Source organism: Leopardus geoffroyi, chromosome A3 (assembly GCF_018350155.1).
Source record: "Leopardus geoffroyi isolate Oge1 chromosome A3, O.geoffroyi_Oge1_pat1.0, whole genome shotgun sequence".
NCBI lineage: Eukaryota > Metazoa > Chordata > Mammalia > Carnivora > Felidae > Leopardus > Leopardus geoffroyi.
In genome coordinates, this window is record NC_059336.1 from 104,426,122 (window position 1) to 104,445,928 (window position 19,807).

At 48.4% G+C, this 19,807-nt stretch overlaps 1 protein-coding gene across 2 annotated transcripts in view; it reads right to left on the reverse strand.

Annotated features, from left to right (window-relative positions):
• The window catches only part of LOC123581146 (two pore calcium channel protein 1-like), a 44,964-nt gene extending 28,096 nt beyond the window's left edge, over positions 1-16,868 (reverse strand). Inside the window, exons 1-4 of one of the 2 annotated variants that reach the window (XM_045446917.1) lie at positions 16,545-16,868; positions 7,488-7,579; positions 6,336-6,450; positions 3,441-3,569 (exon numbers count right to left, since the gene is read on the reverse strand). In XM_045446917.1, coding sequence (XP_045302873.1) covers positions 3,441-3,569; positions 6,336-6,450; positions 7,488-7,579; positions 16,545-16,619 — 411 coding nt within the window. In that variant the 5' untranslated portion in view covers positions 16,620-16,868. Of the gene's footprint in view, positions 1-3,440; positions 3,570-6,335; positions 6,451-7,487; positions 7,580-15,048; positions 15,225-16,544 lie in introns of those variants that run through there. The other variant, XM_045446918.1, reaches the window with a different exon arrangement.
• Positions 16,869-19,807: the final 2,939 nt, after the last annotated feature.

The window sequence follows — 19,807 nt, forward strand, 5'->3', positions numbered from 1 at the left end:
AGGGAACTATCGTGGCTGTCCAGGGGAGGGTGGGGACAGGCAGATCACCAAAGGTCACGGTGCTGGAGGAGGCTTCCTGGGTAAGCACTCCCTCATATAATCTTAAAGCAAAGATAGAGGTTTGTTGTTGTTGTTGTTTAAGTTTATTTATTGTTATTTTTGAGAGAAAGAGAGAGAGGGAGGGAGAGAGAGAAAATCCCAAGCAGGCTCCACACTGTCAGCCCGGAGCCTGACGTGGGGCTTGAACTCACAAACTGTGAGATCGTGACGTAAGCCAAAATCAAGAATCGGCCTCTCTTAACTGACTGAGCCACCGGGGCACCCCAATGACAGAGTCTTGAAAGAATAAAACTCAGGGGGCGCCCGGGTGGCTCAGTCTGACCCTTGATGTCAGTGCAGTTCATGGCCTCACGGTTCACGAGATGGGAGTCCCACGTTGGGCTCTGTGCTGTGATGATCCCGCATTGGGATTCTCTCTCTCCTCTCCGTCTGACCCTCCCCTCAAAAGAAATAAACATTTTAAAAGAATAAAACTCAGAAAAATCAAGGGCCACAGCAGGAAGACATAGTAAAGGGACTCTCAGGGAGGAGCTGTCCTGGCATTTCTGGGAAGCCAAAGGTCCCGAGGGTGGGGGGGGGAGACGAGGCAGGAAGTGACAAGGACTAATGGCAAATGGCTTCGGGAACCAGGCTGAAAAGGTGAGTCTTATTCCCAGGGCCTGGAGAGCCTCGGAAGTCTTTCAAATAAGGGCGACGAGGGCAAAGGAGTGAATTGCCCCAGCGACAGATGGAGGAAATACCCGGACAAGGCAAGAGAACGCCCTCATTCAATCCACTCCATACTCTCTCAGTCACAGAGCGCCCCTTAGTGCAGGGTGTCACTGTAGCTCTGGAGACAGAGCGAGAGCCAGGCGGAAGGTGCCGGCCCTCACAAAGCGCACATTCCAGAAGGAAAGAACGGTGCTGATGATAAAGATGCTCTGCGACAGGTGGTGGTCCACGCTCTGGAGAAAACCCGGATGAAGCAAAGGGCGCACAAGGGAGGCCTAAGGCAGCGCCAGCATGCATGGAGAGAGCAGGAGACGGGGAGGGTGGACAAGGTGCGGGGGGGGGGGGGGGGGGGCGGGCAGTAATGAAGGGGGAGCACAGAGCCTCCGCCACAATAAGGACTTCGGCTTTTCTGGGACGGGAGATGGAAAGCATTGGATGATTTGAAGCAGGGGAGCACCGTGATGGGACTTAAATTTTATGAGTGCCTGCGCGCCCACGTACTTGAGGCACTGTGCTAGGAGTTTTAGGAGATGAAGAGGTAAGGGGCCAAGTAAGGGGCCTAGTAAGGGGCCAAGCCGCAGACAGGGTCGTGGAAGACACACACGGTCTCCTTGGAGGAGATTAGCAGGAGTGTCTTCCTCTGTTTTATACAGTCTGTATTGTTTGGATTTCTTTCTTCCAGAAATAGCCTCCTCCTCCCCCTCCCACCCCGTCCCCCCGCCGTCCTGCATCAGGCAGCATGGTGTCACGGACTGAACCCAAGCCTGTGCTCATAGGTACCTATATTTAGACGCTCACAGTGCGCCTATATTTCTTTTCAGTAGCAGAAAATATTTCTAAAAATAAGAAAAGTACAGATAGGTAGTCCGCATATTCTGAGGGTTCAGCAGATGTGTGAAGGGAAGTCAAGTTAAGTATGTAGAACAAGGTGAGGAAAGACAGTGGACATTCCAGGCAAAAGAGCCACCACAGGCAGGCGAGGAGCGAGTGGTACGTGCGTGGGGCAGCAGGCAACTCGGTCCAGCTAGAGTGAAGAGGTCCCAACTAGAGTGAAGCACGTTTGCAGGACTGGGGGGCACCGAATAGTCTTGGGGCGCTGACAGACGTTTTCCAGCAAGGGAGCGAAGTGATCTGAGACGTGCTTCCGGAGAATTAATCCCGCGGCAGCATCTAAAATGCACGTATCGGGCATCTGAGGTGGAGGTGACCACGACAGTTCCGGGAAGGGGTGACCAGGGCCTGTGCCACGACGTGGGAACAGAATGGCGTGCAACAAAGAGACAGCGTGTGGCCACATCAGAGACGACTGCGATAGTCCACGTGCGGAGAATGAAACAGGGCAAGAGGCGTCCTGAGGGGCCCTGGGGAGGCCAGATGCGAGAGAGGGGAGAATCTGGACTAGGAGGACGTGGGACTGGGTGTTGGGACGTAAGGCACCACCGGCAAGCAAACAGCCAGGGGAGGCGAGGGGTGAAAGGGCGTGGGTTTCGTCCCACTGTGTTTGCGTTGACACACAGATGTAGAAACGGCTGGCGAGCAGCGGGCCACAGACAAAAGAAACTCAGAGGGGAAACCAGTTATCGGCTACAGCACAGGGACCCCTACCTAGGAGTGTTCATGAGGGTTCTGAGAATGGACGGCTTAGGGGCGTGCAGACTGAGCTGTGGGTGAACTGGAAAGAATGAGGGTTCAGGCAAGCCGACTGCTGCGGTCGGTAAGAAGCTAATTATCACGTACCCTTAGTTAATTACTGAAGGGGCCTCTCTGCCCCTAACAGCAGCCTTTCGGAATTCCTTACCCTGCCCCTCTTGGCCTGACTGCTTAGCATATATCCTCCCAGATCTCTCTGTGAATGCGTACCATTCTTTCCTTTTTTTCTTTTGCAACAAAACCGTGATCCAGCTCTGTGGTAACTGTCTTTTGGCTTCATGAATGGTAAGCACCTCGCCTTGGTAACAGACATTTGTCGCTTTCACACTAGTTTAAAGGGCTGAGTGGATGTGCCACGTTTCATTTAACACATATCTACTGTCGGGAAATCACGTTGTTACCAGTTTTTCCAGTATCAGGAACGGTTCAGCCACGGACCAATCTTGTAGCTAAACCTTTGAACACATGCTTCTCTCCTAACGATAAAGTCCCAGGAATAGAACTCCAGGGTGCAAGTGTAAGCACCTTTAAGGCTTTTCAAAGAACTGCCAAAAAGCCTTCGAGAAAGACAGCTTACTCGTCCCTCCAGGAGGGTATCAGGGGTTCTGTTTCCTCTCCATCTTGCTAACGCTGTTTTATAGGCACACACATGGTATTTTATTGTTGTTTTGATATATATTTCTGAATTAGTGAAGTTACACATTGTTTCATTATCTCCCATTATTTATATTTTTCTTTTAGGAGATGCCTTCACCTATTTTCAGCCCTGTTGGGGGCCTCTTTTTTTTTCCCCCTTTTAATTTACAAGTGCTCTTGCTATGTTAAAACACAGCACTCGCACTGTCATACGTTGCCCTGTTTGTTCTTCATTTGGGGTCTGCTTGCATTTGTGCTAATGGTGTTTGCTGTGCCGACGTCTGTCATTGTTGCTTTCACCAGATCAAATCTATTCAGGCTTTTGTCTTCATAGTTTCTGCCTTTGACCACAAAATCTTCAGGGTACTATAATGAGCACTCACCACGATGGTTACCATGATGCAGATGTTTTTCGTATCCTTCCAGAAAACCATTTGAGGAGTGACTTTTGCAAAATGTATAAGTCTCCCAAAGAATGCAGTCAGACAGAGTACTTCTGCTAACGAGGTAGCCTGCAAGCAGAAAACAGAGACTAAACACAGCGCCCCGCCTCTTGGAGGTTCAGCTTTAGCTCTCTCGCAACCCTCCTAGCCCCCCAAGCCACCTTGATGCCCCCTCCAAGAATTAGCACTGTCCCTTTTGACTGCAGCAAATTGCAGTCAAATTCTGTGCTAGTTGGAATGGTTTCTTCCTCTTAAGAGGAAACCTGCCCTTGAGTCACGAATCCCATGACCCAACAGGCAGGGAGGGCTTCCTGGGAGGGGCTGGATCAGCAGGCAGAGCACCCAGAAGGCATTTCCCCAGAAGACGGGAGGTCTGGGACGGCAGACACAGGCATCTTCTGTGCTCTCCAATTTCAAGTTCATATTTAGAAAAGGCATCTAGAAGTTCAGTTTCTCTAACAGGAGAGTAACCTCCCAAAGACGTGTTTTGAGATGTGGGTCATTCCTTAGCCATCAGTGCCACTGCCGCCCTCCGCCCGTGTGTGGCTGGTTTAGAGGAAAGAAGGGAGGCCACTGAGACCCAGTGCCAAGTCCTGACCGTCTCCTCTGTAGGTTACAGGACACCAGCTCCAAAATCCCTACGGGCAGCTAGACTGGCAGCCTGTGATCGCAGCCCGGGCTTTCCTGTGATTCCCTGAGGCGGTAACTCCTCCCCAACAAGGACACTTGCCTTCATCAGGGGGTGAGGAGGGCGGCACAGTACGAAGAGATGGGGAGACTGGGCCCTGAAAGTAGCACTTGACACAGTTTTCACCTCCCCACCCCAGCCTTCATGGGTCCTGGGCGTGGACATGGGCTACAGCCGCTTCCGCACCGTCTAGCCCTCAGCCTATTCATCCTCGAAGGACTCTAGAGACTCCCTGTCAAGGCCAGGCTTGCAACAGGGTCTGGGGCAATTCCAGGACACCTCTGCTCAAAATAAGATGTGCTTGGTAATGCTGCATCTGGGCCAAAGCCCCCCCAAGACACATTCGATTCTAGGGACCAGAGGTCCAAACACTGGCTGAAGGAGCACCCTGAACTCAGCCAACCTGAAGCTGTACGTGACCAAAAACAAATGGAAGTGTGAGGACTCGGGAAGAGAGGCAAGAGGCTGAGCAGACAACCCCAGGGAAGTCTCACTGTGTCCAGAGTGGGCTGTGCTAGGGAGGGACTGACTGTCTGGGTCTCTGAATGCACAGCTCTGCTTCTCCCAACTCTGGGGTTTGTTTTGATAGTCACTGGGCTACAAGTTTTCTATGCAGAGACTTCACTAATTGTAGCCTCTTCATCATACAGAAGTGTGTTACACCATCAACTTTTGTGGCCCCCGGTTAACCATGCTCCCAGTTTTCAGCCCTGTATGCAGCGTCCTCCCATGTTGACTCGGGGCTCTGGCATCTCAGGGGCTTTGGCCGAGAGGACATCAACAAGCTGACGGAAGTGGAGGCTTGTACGCTCGGATGCTCCTGCTTGGCCCTACTCCTCCCCCACTGGGAGAAACCTACACCACATGCAGCAGGTGCATAACACAGCGGGGCACTTGGTCCACGGCTCCAGCCAGGCAAGCTCCCAGCTCGCGGCCAGCAGCACCTGCCAGCCTCCAGAGATCCACGGAGCTTCCAGATATTGTTACCCCAGCTAAGGACACAGGAGCAGGAAATCTTTCCAGCCTGGGCCCAGTTACCCACAAAATCAGGGGAGGTAATAAAGATAGGGGTCAGTGAACTTTATCTGTTGAAGGACCAGACTGTAGATATTCTGGGCCTTGCCAGTCACCCAGTCTCTGTGACAACTGCAGGGGCAGCATCAAGTCGGGAAATTAACATGAGTGGACCATCAATTTCATACTTGGACCGAGCCGGAGTAGCTGGTGAATTTGATGCGATTACTCAAAACCGTACGTGATCAGCTGCTAAGTGCCAATAAATAGTGATTTAGGACTCAGAAGAAAAGCTGGAAATGTGGCAAATACAACAAGTTGCGTATCACACTAAATTATGACATTGTCTACTCGCCCTTTCATGGATACGCTCTGAAAATATCATTTGTCTACCCAATTCATCCCTGCAGACACGGAAGACAAACACCTCTACTCCATTTAAAATGCCTTATAGGGGCGCCTGGGTGGATCAGTCGGTTAAGCGTCCGACTTCGGCTCGGGTCATGATCTTGCGGTTCGTGAGTTCAAGCCCCGCGTGGGGCTCTGTGCTGACAGCTCAGAGCCTGGAGCCTGTTTCAGATTCTGTGTCTCCCTCTCTCTCTCTGACCCTCCCCCGTTCATGTTCTGTCTCTCTCTGTCTCAAAAATAAATAAACGTTAAAAATAAATAAATAAATAAAATGCCTTATAATTGAGACGGAAGCATCAGCTCAGCGAGTAGGCAGAGTTCTTCCAAACAAACCCCAGCAATGAAAATAAAACCTCATCCAGGGCACCTGTGTGGCTCGCTCAGGCAAACATCCAACTCTTGATTTTGGCCCCGGTCACGATCCCACCGTTCACGAGTTTGAGTTTGAGCCCAGAGTCAGGCTCTGTACTGACGGTAAGGAGCCCGCTTGGGATTCTCTGTCTCCCTCTCTTGGCCCCTCCCCTGTGCACACACAGGTGCGGACAAGCGCCCTCTCTTTCTCTCTCTCTCTCTCTCAAAATAAACAAACATTTAAAAATAATAATAAAAGAAAACCACACTCGTATTTATTGAAATTTGGGAAAAAAAAAAAAAAAAGGAAGAAGGCATGGGGGCCAACTCATCAATGACAAAGTCTGGTTAGCCATTTTGTTTTTAATCCTTACCAAGAAAGGCAGGGGCAACAGTGCCGGTTCTTCAAACAGGGCGAGAGAGAGGTCGACACAAATGAAGAAGTAGATGGCTACTTGCATTGTCCAGTGGTTATAAAAATAGTAAAGTCTGAAGATGAAAAGAATAAAGGTGTTTATATACAAGGAGCAGGAATTAAACAAAACTCACACTTCCCACTAAAAGACTAACGGTGGGCAAAATACAAAATAGGGCTCTGGCCACATTTCCTTTAAATCTTAGGGAGCAAGGGACAGCACTGAATTGAGCACACATTACAAAACACTAACAGAAAAAAAAAGGCAACAATAGTATCGCATCTCAAACCACAGTCTCTTAAGTGTCTCAAGCTATGATCAGTACCTCCTGCATAGCGGTTGTGACCGTAATAAAAAGAATACTTTCAGAGGACTTTGAACAGTGACTGGTGCACAGTAAACCCTCAGTTAAAGTGACCTATTATGCTGTGGCATGGTAGCCTAACCAATTTAAACGTGCACCACCCCATCTCAACATGGTAGATTCAGAGAGATCTTGTGGTCACACAGTTCTCTTCCTAGGGGTGGGGGACAGTCTCCCCAACCTGCTCGAAGCTTCCAGGAATGAGGCGTGCGTTTGTTCGTTGCTTTGGAGGCACTGGCACGGAGCCCTGATGATAGGAAATGTTTTTTCCTTATTTTGAGCCAAATCTTTGGTCTTAGTTCAACATTCAGGGGGTGGGAGAGAAAAGGCATGATTCTTACGAAAAGAACAAATATATGAATTGCATCAGAAGGCACCAGGAAGAAAAAGAACAAGTCTTTTCACATAAGTGGCTCTAAGAGGACAACCTTATCTACAAGGAAAGGATGATGTGATTCACTTCAGATGCCCTATCTCCTGCTCTATATGTTAGTCATGTACTCATTTATCTGTCCTTAATGTATTTATTGAGTGCTTCCCTATGTGTGAGACACCATGCTCTTATAACTTAAAAAAAAAAAAAAAAAAAGCATTGGATGTTAGGATTTTATCCTATTCTCCATGCCTTATCCTAGAGACTTCTCAAAATGTTTGTGGAGACAATGTCTTCAGTTTGGGTTCAACTTCAAGACTGGTAAGTACTAAAGGACAGGTTGCTCTAGGAGACAGTTTAATACTTTATTTACCTGATGGCCCGAGGAGACGTTTCAAATGGAACATTTCTGTTGTACTGGGCATCAGAAACATAGGCAGCTGCCAGGAGAAGGTTCTGGTCCTCCTTGGGAGAAAGTAAGGAGAGAACAACTATCACAAGAGGAAAGGGCACTTCTCTTTTTCATGTATATGTACAAAAGGAAACCCTCCTCCCTCTCTCCCCGCACCATCTCACTCTCGCCAGAGGTAATCAACCTTCAGAGTACTGTATGTACTTTCCTGGGCATTGGGACCTGAGGTGGGGCTGAGACACAGGCACGCTTAACCTTCCTGAATTCAAACTGTGTGCCCTGTAATGTGTGCTCTCAGAGGAAGAAACGAGAGAGCACTGAGTAGTATGTATAAATGTACTTAAATGGTACGTTTATACCAACATATATAGGGCTATATACACACAAACAGATAAACACAAAATTATATTTAGGGTACTTGATGAGTGGTTAGAGTGTTTTCCAAGGGTAATAAATAAATTATTGCCTTTTTTGATGACTTTTGAAGCTAACTCCTTCTCAAGGTATGACCCCCACTCTACATATACACATAATTTAAAAATAATAAAATTATTTTCATATGGTCCAAAGCTTATTTTTCTCACTCCATATATTCTGGACATTTTTTTTTTCATGACAATACATACACATCTACCCCATTCTTTTCAACAAATGCCTCTTCCTTTAAGTAGTGTCTCCCTTTTCTTTCTATTTCAAACACAATTACATTGGATTTTTTAAAATATGTATTACACACAGACACACATGCATATCTTTGTGCCATATGAGTGTGCTTGTAGGACACAGTTGAACTTGTGGATGAAAGGTCTTTGCATTTTTTTATTTTGATAGATACCACCAAATTGTTTCCCCCAAAGTGACACCTTTGATATGCCTCTAAATAGTACATGAGAACCATGTTTCCTGCTTCTCGCCAACATTCTTATAATTTAAAATGATTGATAATATCCAACCAGCCAGAGGGGCATCTTGAGATTTGACTTTACATCTCCTCATGACCAGTACAGCTGAGCCCCATGGGTGATGACTCACATTTCTGATTCTGTATAAATGAGATAAAGAACACATACCAACAGACTAGCTATTTAGACCTTCCTTCGTCCTCTAGGAGGAAAAAAACCCGATTATCCATTCGATTACCAGAGTTACCTCCTCAAAACACAGGACATCGTCCTGTATGGACTGGAATGGAGATCTACCATTGGTCAAGCAAGCCAATTTTGCAAATGCAGCTAGTATTCAGAGAGGTCAAAAGATTCCAAACTTTGGACAAAAGTATATATTTGTACACACTGTAGGACTGCATTTCCTAAATTTATTTCATATTGCAACACTTAAAAAAGTAAGTCATATTGCATTAAAAAGCACAAACATTAGTTACTAAGATAGGTCTTTTAAAAGACATTTCACCAAAGAAGATATATATATATATATATATATATATATATATATGCATGCATGGCAAATAAGCACATAAAAAGATGCTCAACATTTTCAGTCATGAGGGAAATACATATTTAAGCCACAATGAACTAACACTACATATCCACTAAGACTAAACAATGTCTAAAACTAAAGACTGACTCTACCAAGAGCTGACATGCATGTAAAGCAACTAGAACTCTCACACAGTGTTGGTAGGAATAGAAAACGGTTCATTTACTTTGGCAAACAATTTGGTAATTTGGGGGCCATTCCGTTCCTAAGCATTTACCAAAGAGAAAGAAGGCATATGTCTACATAGAGACTTTACATCCAACCCAAGAATGTGGCTATGTGAGAACACCATTCCGAAGCTGTATGCAAATATTTGAAATAGTTGAAAACTAGAAACTTCAGAGGCGAAAACTAGAAACAACCAAAATGTCCACAGATACATGTATGGGTAAACAAAATGTGATAGATGTATGCCATGGAAGACTACTCAGCAATAAAAAGGAATGAATTCCTGATAAACACAACATAATGGATGAATCTGGAAATAAGTTTTCTGTGAAAGAAGTTAACTCCTATCTCCCAAAGGAACACCTACTACAGGAGTATACAAAAAACTCTAGAATATGCAAATGAATCTATAGTGGCAGAAACCAGATCAGTTGCCTGGGGACAGGGGGAGGAGGGGATGGAGAGAGGGGTGGGTTGCAAATAGGCTTGAGGAAATCCGTAGGGGTGATAGATGCATTCATTACCTTGAATGTGGTATTACTATCCCAAGTGTTTTCCTTGTGATACCAAGGCTCACCAAGACTCATCAAACTACACTCTTCAAGTAAGTGTAGTTTAATGTATATCAATCATGGCTCACTAAAGCTGTTAAAAATTGCCCCAAAACAAAGATAAATGTTTTGATTAAAAATAGATGTGGAACAAAAGTCTCAAGGATGAATTAACCACTGTAAGAACCCATCACCTCCTGAGTCATGTGCATTCTCAGGGCTGGTGCAGCAAATTTTTAAAAGCAGGTTATTAAACACTAAAAAGTACCGGGGCGCCTGGGTGGCGCAGTCGGTTAAGCGTCCGACTTCAGCCAGGTCACGATCTTGCGGTCCGTGAGTTCGAGCCCCGCGTCAGGCTCTGGGCTGATGGCTCGGAGCCTGGAGCCTGTTTCCGATTCTGTGTCTCCCTCTCTCTCTGCCCCTCCCCTGTTCATGCTCTGTCTCTCTCTGTCCCAAAAAAAATAAATAAACGTTGAAAAAAAAAAAAAGTACCATACAAATGTGTTAAACACTTAACACACATTTTTCTTTTACATATTAAAAACATTTTAGTAGACAATCTCTTAATGAGAATTATTTTTCCATTGAACATCATGAACACTGAGGAACACTAGAGTCCCCCCAGGATATGCTCAGAAATCTATTTTAGATATAAAATCTCTGTCCCCGAGATTTTAAGAAAGTTTCATTAAGCCTCATATCGATCATACTGTGACAGCAAAGAATTAAGATATTAAGGCCTTCCTTTAAAAAATATATTTAGGATCACTTCTCAGCCTTTTGGCTAAGATCAAGTGTAAAAAACATATTTAGGGTCACTTGGGCGGTTCAGTCAGTTAAGTGTCCAACTCTTAATTCCAGCCCAGGTCATGAGATCAAGCCCTGTGTTTATAGATACAGATATAGACATAGACATAGACATAGATATATTTAAAGCAAAATCTCTTAAAGCCAATTTAATTGTTCCCAATTTAAAAAGATGATGCTACTGGGGCACCTGGGTGGCTCAGTTAGTTAAACGTCCAACTTCAGCTCAGGTCATGATCTCATGATTCGTGGGTTCAAATCCCATGAATGGGTTCAAACCCCTGCGCTGACAGCTCGGAGCCTGGAACCTGCTTCAGATTCTGTATCCCCTCTCTCTCTGCCCCTCTCCCGCTTGTGCTCTCTCTGTCTCTCTCTCTCTCTCCCTCTCTCTCAAAAATAAGTAAACATTAAAAAATATTTTGGGGGGCGCCTGGGTGGCTCAGTCGGTTAAGCATCTGACTTCCACTCAGGTCATGATCTCACAGTTCGTGAGTTCGAGCCCCACATCAGGCTCTGTGCTGACAGCTCAGAGCCTGGAACCTGCTTCGGAGTCTGTGTCTCCATCTCTCTGCTCCTCCCCCACTCGCACTCTCTCTCTCTATCTCAAAAAAAACAATTACTGAAAAAAAAATGATACTACGAACATTCTTTCAGTCCCAGTGAAACAGTTTGTCCGCACAAAAGGAGTTTGACAATTGTGGATTTGAGATGCATCATCCACATGGCCTCCAGGTAGAAAATAGAAAAAAAAAATGCTCACCAGCAATCCCTCCTCACCCAGCTAGACCCTGGGGGTCACCTCCATCAGTCATCACCCAGGCTCCCCACACTGAATGAATGATATAAGCACCGTGGCACCTCTTTCAACTCCCCCCTTGCCATCTGAATTCATACCTGTTATGTTTAAATATGCTGACACTTTCACAACAGCAAATTTACCTTTATATTGTTTCAGAGTTTTCCCATCCTTAGCTATTGCATTTCCGACATGTCTCTTTTTAAAACCTCATCTGCTCTGTCTTCTGCTCCTACCTATCTTCCCTCTCTCCATCCTGTTTGTGTGCACCTTCTAAGGGTCCTTCCCATTTTTCCTTGGGAAGAAATGCTCTTAACAGGCAACCTTACTATAATGAGCATTCTTACTGGTATTAAGGTCATTGGTATCTTTCCATAAAACAAATCATTTTCATCCAACCCAAGAATGGGCTTGTGTCAGACATGCTGTTTCAAAACTGCATACTTCAAGTTTATATGGGAACCACTGCCCATATCTACCATGAAAACAGCAAAGACCAAATAGCAATGCCCACCCCCCCACCCCCCCACCCCCCCGTGCAGCTAATAGATGGTTTTGCACCTCAAAGCAGCAGCCCCCACCTAGGGAAGGCACCAGTGGCTGCCAGGGGAGCAGTTCTAGAACTCCCACCGCTCAGACCACCACCTTCAGAGCTTTGCTTGTAAAGCTCTCGTTGCCCAGACCAACCACATCAGAATCTCAGGAAGGTGAGACCCAGGATCAATTTGTAAGGTTCCCTGGGGGTTCCAATATGCAGTCAAGATGGAAAATCACTGGTCTAAACGTGGCCATTTTACTACTGCTTCTTGTATGTTTTGCATCTTCATGGCGCTATGGCAATAACTGACTTCTCTTGACTTTCTTTTTCTCCTCTTCTCGAAGCTGTGACATTTCCTTTCCTGTCCCCGAGATTTAAAAATGCGTTTAAGATTTTTGTGTTTTCTCCTCTGGCCCTCTCAACCCTGTAAACTTGCATTCTGAGGAAAGGTGAATAACTTAGAATCACTTAAGGAATCACTTAGGGAAGAAAATGCACAGGGCAGGGTGGGAGGTGGGGGAGGGAATCATCATTTCCAGAGGCTCTCAGTGGAGAGCAAGGAAGTTCCTTCCCTACGCCCCCAGGGTAGGAATAAACTGGAAGCTCCAGACACCTTTAAGTCAAACAAGAACCTTGGCGAAGTTGTTGACAGAAGTGCTTTGGAAAAAGCCGATATGCCTTATTTAGATATAGAAGAAAATTAACCTAACTACCACAACCTAAGGTAAAAAGAAGTTGCCACAAATTTTAAGGAAAATTCCCTCATCTCAGTTTTTCCCTCACTACAAGGACTGTCCTTTCTGTCTGTCTCTCTCTCGGCCTCCCTTCTTTCCCCCCATAGGTTACAAGCTCACGGATGCCTGGAACAGAGGTGATCGGTGCTTTCCTATCCAACTCCCACTCAAAAGCTTCTAGTGACTTCTCTTTACATAGAGTGCCCACAGAATCTAATGTGAAATCTCTGGCTTGGCATTTAGGGGCTCCACAATCTCCCTTCTCTCCAACTTTGTCACCCTCAATTCCCTACAGAAACCCTCTTCTCTGGCCACAACTCGTGGGTGTGCCATCCACAGCCCCACCACCAGCCCCACTTCCGCGCCTGATCTCTTGTTCACGTAAAAACCAAGAGTATCCTTTCTAGAACTTTCCTTCTTTGCGGGCCCATCTCAAATCTCACTTCCTCTATGAAGACTGGAAATACCAGAAGTTTCCATTTCCAAGTGGAAAGACTGCCAGCAGAAGTCCGAGCTGTGAAGTATGTTGTGGACATTTCATATAAAGAAACAGCTAGCTGCTAAGGGTAAGCTGGGGCATAGCAGCCACGGGAAGATGGGTGAGAGAATAGATGGCAATTAGCTGTTAGTATAAACACCTCACGTCCCTCTGTACAGAAAGACCAACAACCTGCAGGCCAAGGGCAGCCTAAAGATGTGTTTTGTTTGGCCCAGAGAGTGCTTTATGGATGCTGGCTACTAATTCAATTTTTTTTTTTTTTTAAACTGGAGCTTACACAAAAATTTGAACTTCTGGTTTCTCTTTGAAAGGTCATAACATCTGGCAATGCTGGGCTCTATTTCAATACGCTTTTGCTACCCACCCTGATACTCAGGTCACCTAAATAAACACTCATTATTTTTTCCAAGTTCGGTGGGTCAGCCAGGCAGCCCATCTGGTCCAGGTCAACTTAGCTGATCTGTATGGCCATCTGGAGGAGATGGTCTAGAACAGCTGCACTCACGTGTCTCAGCCATGTGCGCCAGGCAGCAGGCTGGCCACGGCTCTTCCACACATCGGTGGTCAAAGGATTCCCAGGAGCATCAGGAGGGCAAGAACCGATGCTCAAGTGTTTTTCATATCCCTGCTTGTGTCACATCTGCTAATGTCGCATTGGCCAAAGCAAGTCGCCTGGTCAATGGTCTCAAGGGCTGGAGAAACTGACTCCACCTCCTGATGTAAGGAGTTGCAAAGGCTCATTGCAAATGGGGCCGTGTCCAGGATGGGAAGAGTTTGTGGCCATTTTTGCAATCTATGATAGGCCGTGTAGCCACAACCAACCGGAAGTGGATAACCGTGGTCTTCCTGGGGCAAAAAACACGCCCTCCGTGTCACCACAAGCCCCACTCTCCTCCCCAACTGAGTCATTCCCACCTAGGCCACTGGTTTTATATTCCTCTCTGGCCCCTGTGGGCACTTCAGTTTAAGACTCCCTGATTTAACCAATACTCTCCCAAGCCTTCCCGGTTACTCCCATTTTCCCCCTGCAAAAAAAAACTTCTCTGCAAATCACTATAAGGCAACACCTGAAGACCAGAGCCTGAAGACACGGTAATCTAAGACTTGAAGGAAAAGGTTTAAGAATAGGGAACATTCGAAGAGAAGCACATAAGATATTAAGAGGTGATCACAGGGGCGCCTGGGTGGCGCAGTCGGTTAAGCATCCGACTTCAGCCAGGTCACCATCTCGCGGTCCGTGAGTTCGAGCCCCGTGTCGGGCTCTGGGCTGATGGCTCAGAGCCTGGAGCCTGTTTCCGATTCTGTGTCTCCCTCTCTCTCTGCCCCTCCCCCGTTCATGCTCTGTCTCTCTCTGTCCCCAAAATAAATAAACGTTGAAAAAAAAAATTAAAAAAAAAAAAAAAAAGAGGTGATCACAAAGGTCACAAAGTAACAGCATACAGGACATGGGCTCTCAACCTTGGCTGCACTTTCAATACTTGGGCGCTTTAAAGTTACTGTTACCCAGACCATACTCAGACCAATTACATCAGAATCTCGAGGGGTAGGGCCTGCCTGAACCCAGATACACTTCTAAAAACTCCCCAGGTAATTACAACCAGCAGTAAGGCTGAGAATCACTAGCATTGGATTATTTCAATTTCACAGCTGGAACTGTTGGGAAAAGCACCAAAGGAGTGGATTGCCATTTTAGAATCTGCCAAAATAAACACCAGGCAGAAAAAGGTTCTAAAAAACTGCTTGAAAGGAGAGGGTGGAAATGGCATTTCAGATGACTAGGCAGTTTTTTATTCAGTGACCCAAAACTAATCATGCCATCGTAGCTACCAAGTGTCTTAGGTCAGAGCCTTGGCTTAATGACTCAATCATCGCTGTTATCTCGGAAAATGAGGGGTTCTGCTGAGAATTACCAGCTGGTACCAGGCTCCTCACCTTTTCTGCCTGCTCCCCTGGGCTGTTTTCAGCCTTCTTTGCATTTCTTGAGGTCTCAAATTATTCGTGTCTTTTCACTCTTCTCTTATTCAGACAAAGAAACATTCAATACACACAGGGAGGATATGGACAGTCTCAGGCTACAGTTCTTGCTACAGAAAATTCTGGTGATCACAGGTCCATCATTGTGCAGAAGGAGAGGGGCAGGGCCTGTTCGGTCAACCAAGAATCCTTCCCCTCCTCTCTCTCCTTGACCTGCCTTCCTCTACCTGTTCTCTTAAGGAGACATGGCAGAATTCACCTGTTGTAAGTGGCCAGAACAGCAGGCCAAAGACGCAGGCCAATGCACCAGGCGGGTCTTTTAAATCCTACGCCACAGAGCCTGCCCCGTGGGCCCTCTTCAGCAGGGTACAGGAGCCCACTGAGGAGAGGCAGGGGCTTTACCAGAACAGCCCAGAGCTGAAGAGGCCAACTCAAGGAGGAGAAGAAGGGACTAAAACACCCTTCACCTCCCACACACTTGCACAACCAGAAGGAAATGCAGCACGTATGAATGTTCCCCGAGAAGCCTGGCTGTCATTACCATGGGCCAGGCACAGTGCCCTGAGCCTGACACGGCCTTCACACTCCTCTGAGGTGGGTGTGAATTATCATCCCACCTTACAGAGGGGGAAAACAGAGGCTCGACCAGATCATGGGCCCCCCTCATCTTGTCATTCACAGTTAGGGTTTCCTGAATCAAGCGGGGGCTTCCTATCACTGGAGCTCTGCCTCCCTCTCCGCTCTGAGTGCTTGTCCAGAGAAAGGCAACAGTCCAGGAATGACTGCTTGGAAGCTCCACGTCTTCCAAAGAAGTGCAGAGCTGAGCACATCTGCTTCGTCCCGCGGGGATCAGAAGAGCCGGCGCTGCATCAGCACTCCCAGACCCACATCCTGCAGCCTTCTTCCCGGGCGTTTCCCTGCAATGGGACCCTCGGATGTTTTCCTGCCGCCATGGAGCACAGTGCGGCGAGCACGGGCCACCCAGACCCGGGGACGCGCGGGGACGCGCTTCATTGGCCCTGGACCCCCAAACGGAGCCCGGGCGCCGGTCCCAGCCCGGGCCCCGTCCGGGGGAGGCGGCTCCAGGAGGGCTAAGGCGGCGCGGGGTTGACAGCCCCCCTACCGACTGCAGCGTGCAGGGCTGCGGCCCGGGGCGCGGATCCCGAGAGCCGCGGCCGCCCGTGCGCTTTCCAGCGGAGCAGCGCCGGGTGCCAGGGCTCCCGCGGCCCAGAGGACGGAGTAAGCCCCGGGGCGGAGGGGCTCCTCGCCCGCCTCCCCACACGGAGCCCTCACTCCCAGGGGCCGGCGCCGGTTTTGCGCGAGGTCGCGCTCTACCCGGGAGCTCCGGGGGTGGCCGCGCGGGGAGGGAAACCTCGGGGCCGCAGACTCTGCCGTCGGCGCACGCCGCCAGCCCTCGGGGCGTCCTGCGAGCGCGGCGGCCGTCGCCCCCTTACCTCCTGCGCGGGCGGCTCCTCCGACGGCTGCGGGCGCAGGCGGCGCACGCCCGCGGCTCGGCCGGCCCCGGGCATCTCGGCGGCGGCGCGGCGGGCCGGGGTGCGGGAGCGTCGGGACCGCCGGGACCGCCGCGGCGGACTCTGTCCTCGGGCCCCCGGAGGCCCGCGCTGGGCGCGCTCCGCTCAGCTCTTCACGTGACCACGGAGGGGGACGGCCCGCGGCGGCCCCGAGGGCGAAGGACCGGGGGTGGCGGGGGTGGCGGGCGCGGCGGGCTTCCAGGCTCCGGCCCCTTCCCCGCCCGGCCTCCCGGCCGCGCTCCGGAGCCAGGGGCGGGGACGCGGAGCCGGCGGGGGCGGGAGCGGGCAGCCGAGGGGGCGCCGGGGACGAGCTCCGGCTGGTGGTGGCGCGGGTTAGAGGCCACCCTGGCATAAGGCCCCAACCGTGTGCCGCGGGCGCACCAGCAAAATAGTTGTTCGGAGAAGTCAAGAAATGAATATAGAGTCAGTGGCTGCCACTGGCGAGGGCCCAGTAAACGCGGATCCCTCCCTCCCCGTCCTCGTGGAGACCCCGGGAAAACTGGGTGTGGACTCAGTGGGGCCTCCCAGGGCAGATACTTTCAGGGAGCACGCACAGACCCTCCTCCCTTCCCCCAGGGTGCCCCCAGTTCCAGGTTGGCCAGCAACTCAGCTTTGCCAGAGCTGATGAACTTTCCAGAGAAAGAAAAAATGCAGATTTTCATGAAACTGTTTCTGATTTTTTTAAACGTTGTCATGAATTTATTATGATAGTACATGTAAAATACTTGAGGCCAATTCTTGGATGAGCCTTGGCCAGCAGGGCAGGTGGCCCTGGACCCAGTACCAACCGACTCCGCTGACACTTCTCAGAGAAGGAGAAGCCTGGCAGGGCTGGGACTGGCCCTGGTCACCCAGCAGGAAACCTGGTATCCTCCCAGGTGGTTCATCAGGACCCTGTGCTATAGGTATTGATGGCTGCCAAGGTCCAGCTCCAGAACTGAAGCATGCAGAATCATGTCCCCCACCCCGGCCTTGGCAAAAGTTTCCACATCCTAATCCCTGGGACTGTTACTTTACTCCTCAGAAGAGATTCAGGTCACTAATCAATTGGCCTTGAAATACAGAGATTATTCTGGATTATCTAGGTTGGCCCAATGAAATCACATGAGCCCTTAAAAGCATAAGAGAAAAGCAGAAGAGGAGGTGAGAGATTGGAAGGAAGCCCAGGAAGGGCTCAATGTGCCTGGCCAGGATGCTAATACCTTGAAGATAGAGGGGAACTTCAAGAAACTGAATTCTGCCAATACTCTGAATGAACCTAGAAGCAAATTCTTCCCCCACAACCTCCAGAGAGGAAGACAGCCAGGCCCACTCCTTTATTCAGCCATGTGAGACTCGGGGCATCGTCTCATGTCTATATATTATCTCATATGAGATACTAAAAGGATGTTGCTTTAAGCTCCTAAATTTGTGGCAATTTGTTACACCACAGTAGAAAATGAAGACAGGACACCAGCCTGCATTTCAATGCGAGAGTCCAGTTCTGGCCGTGAGGCTGGCCTGCAGTGAGAACACCATGTGGCCCCTGTTCCTTCGTGGGCATGCCAGGCACTGGTTGCCACCACCCACCTGCTCTGATTGTCCCCACACAGTTCTAATATCCCATCCCCTGCAAGCCCTTCCTCCACTTCTCCCAGCCTGCGGGTCACTTCCTCTCTGTGGTCCCATGCTCTTCATGAAAACAACCACAAGCTGCCTCAGTTCTTCTATTCTTATATCCTATCCCACCCCTGGCCGAGGAGGGGGCAGAAAACTTTCATCGTTGAATCCCCACCTCCTGGGGATGGTAAGTAGGTGAAATGCCAAAGCAGAATTCACACCAGCTTGTCACCAATGACCCATGTCTACAGGATGTCTGAAATCGTTCTTAGAAGGTTTATTGTGAGGATCACCATAAAACTCTGCATGCTCTTGAGAAAAGACAATTATTCTGTTTCTATCCTAAGTGGTGACTGATGGCATGTAAAATGGCATATCTTTTTTTGTATAATGTAAATGTATTCATTGTAAAGAGTGGAAACAACTAGTCAAAGATAACCACCATTAGCCAGTTTTGGTGATCTTCCTTCTCTACATCTCGCTTTACCTGCATACACTTGAACATGCTTGTGTGCAGCTCTGTGCAAATGAAAAGTACTCCTACCCTGAAGACACTGCTGACCCCCGACCTACTATCCACACCCTGCCGACCCAGGAACCCAGACTCGGTCAGGCCTCCACCCCATCTCCCACTAGAGGATGATCCTGTTTGGTTTAGGCCAATGTACACAGGGTGTTTTCCTGGCAACAGTTATCGGTCTCAGGGAAATATGTGACTCAAGTGAGCTCAGCCTGGCTAAAAAGAAGCTATGGCCCCCAAGGAGAGGCTTCTTTCTCTCTCTTCCCTCCCCTTGTCCTATGAATGTAATATAAAAAACATGCATTCCCAGCAGCCACTGGCAAGCACCTTACAGTCACCCTCTGGTAAGGATGAGGCCACAGGTGGCACGGTAGACAGGTGCAAGCAGCCGGGTCTCTGATGGCCTCATGGAAAGACTAGATTTTGGCACCTTCCTCCCCAGAACCACCTGACCTTTGAACTTAGAATTATGTGAGCTGTATTATACAGCCCAGGAGACAGAATGAACATGGTTTGTATGGCTGATAGGAAAAAAATCTACAAGATGTTAGACGAGGGTGGGGGGAGTACCCTCCATAAATTTTGGTATCTTTTGTATAAGTTTTTAAAGGATGCATATACCTATATTTTCTGATAAATGAATAAAATATTTCCCTAGAAGCATCCATAAGGAAACTGTCATCAGTGCTGAACTTTTGGGCACACAGCAGGGAGTAGAAACTTGAAGGGAGAGAGGCCTTTTCCTCTTACATTTTCCTACAAGGTTTCATTTTTCACTATATTTCTATTTTACTTTTATGACAACATACAGTAAAATCAACGGGGATGTACAGATAGAGTTTAAATAGCAATTTTGTCTATTTAATGAAAAGAAAAACATTTTCTGTAATGGAAAAAAATTAAAATTCCGGTAGTTGCACCTGAGAAAGCCTGTTCCTGGCAACATCTCTCCTGGTGGAGAGAATGCACCCCTGCGGGGTAAGAATGAATCAGATTTAGAAAGCACAGCCTGTAGAAGCCAGTTCCCTAAAAGCGCACCCTGTAACAGTCCTTTAAACGGTACTGT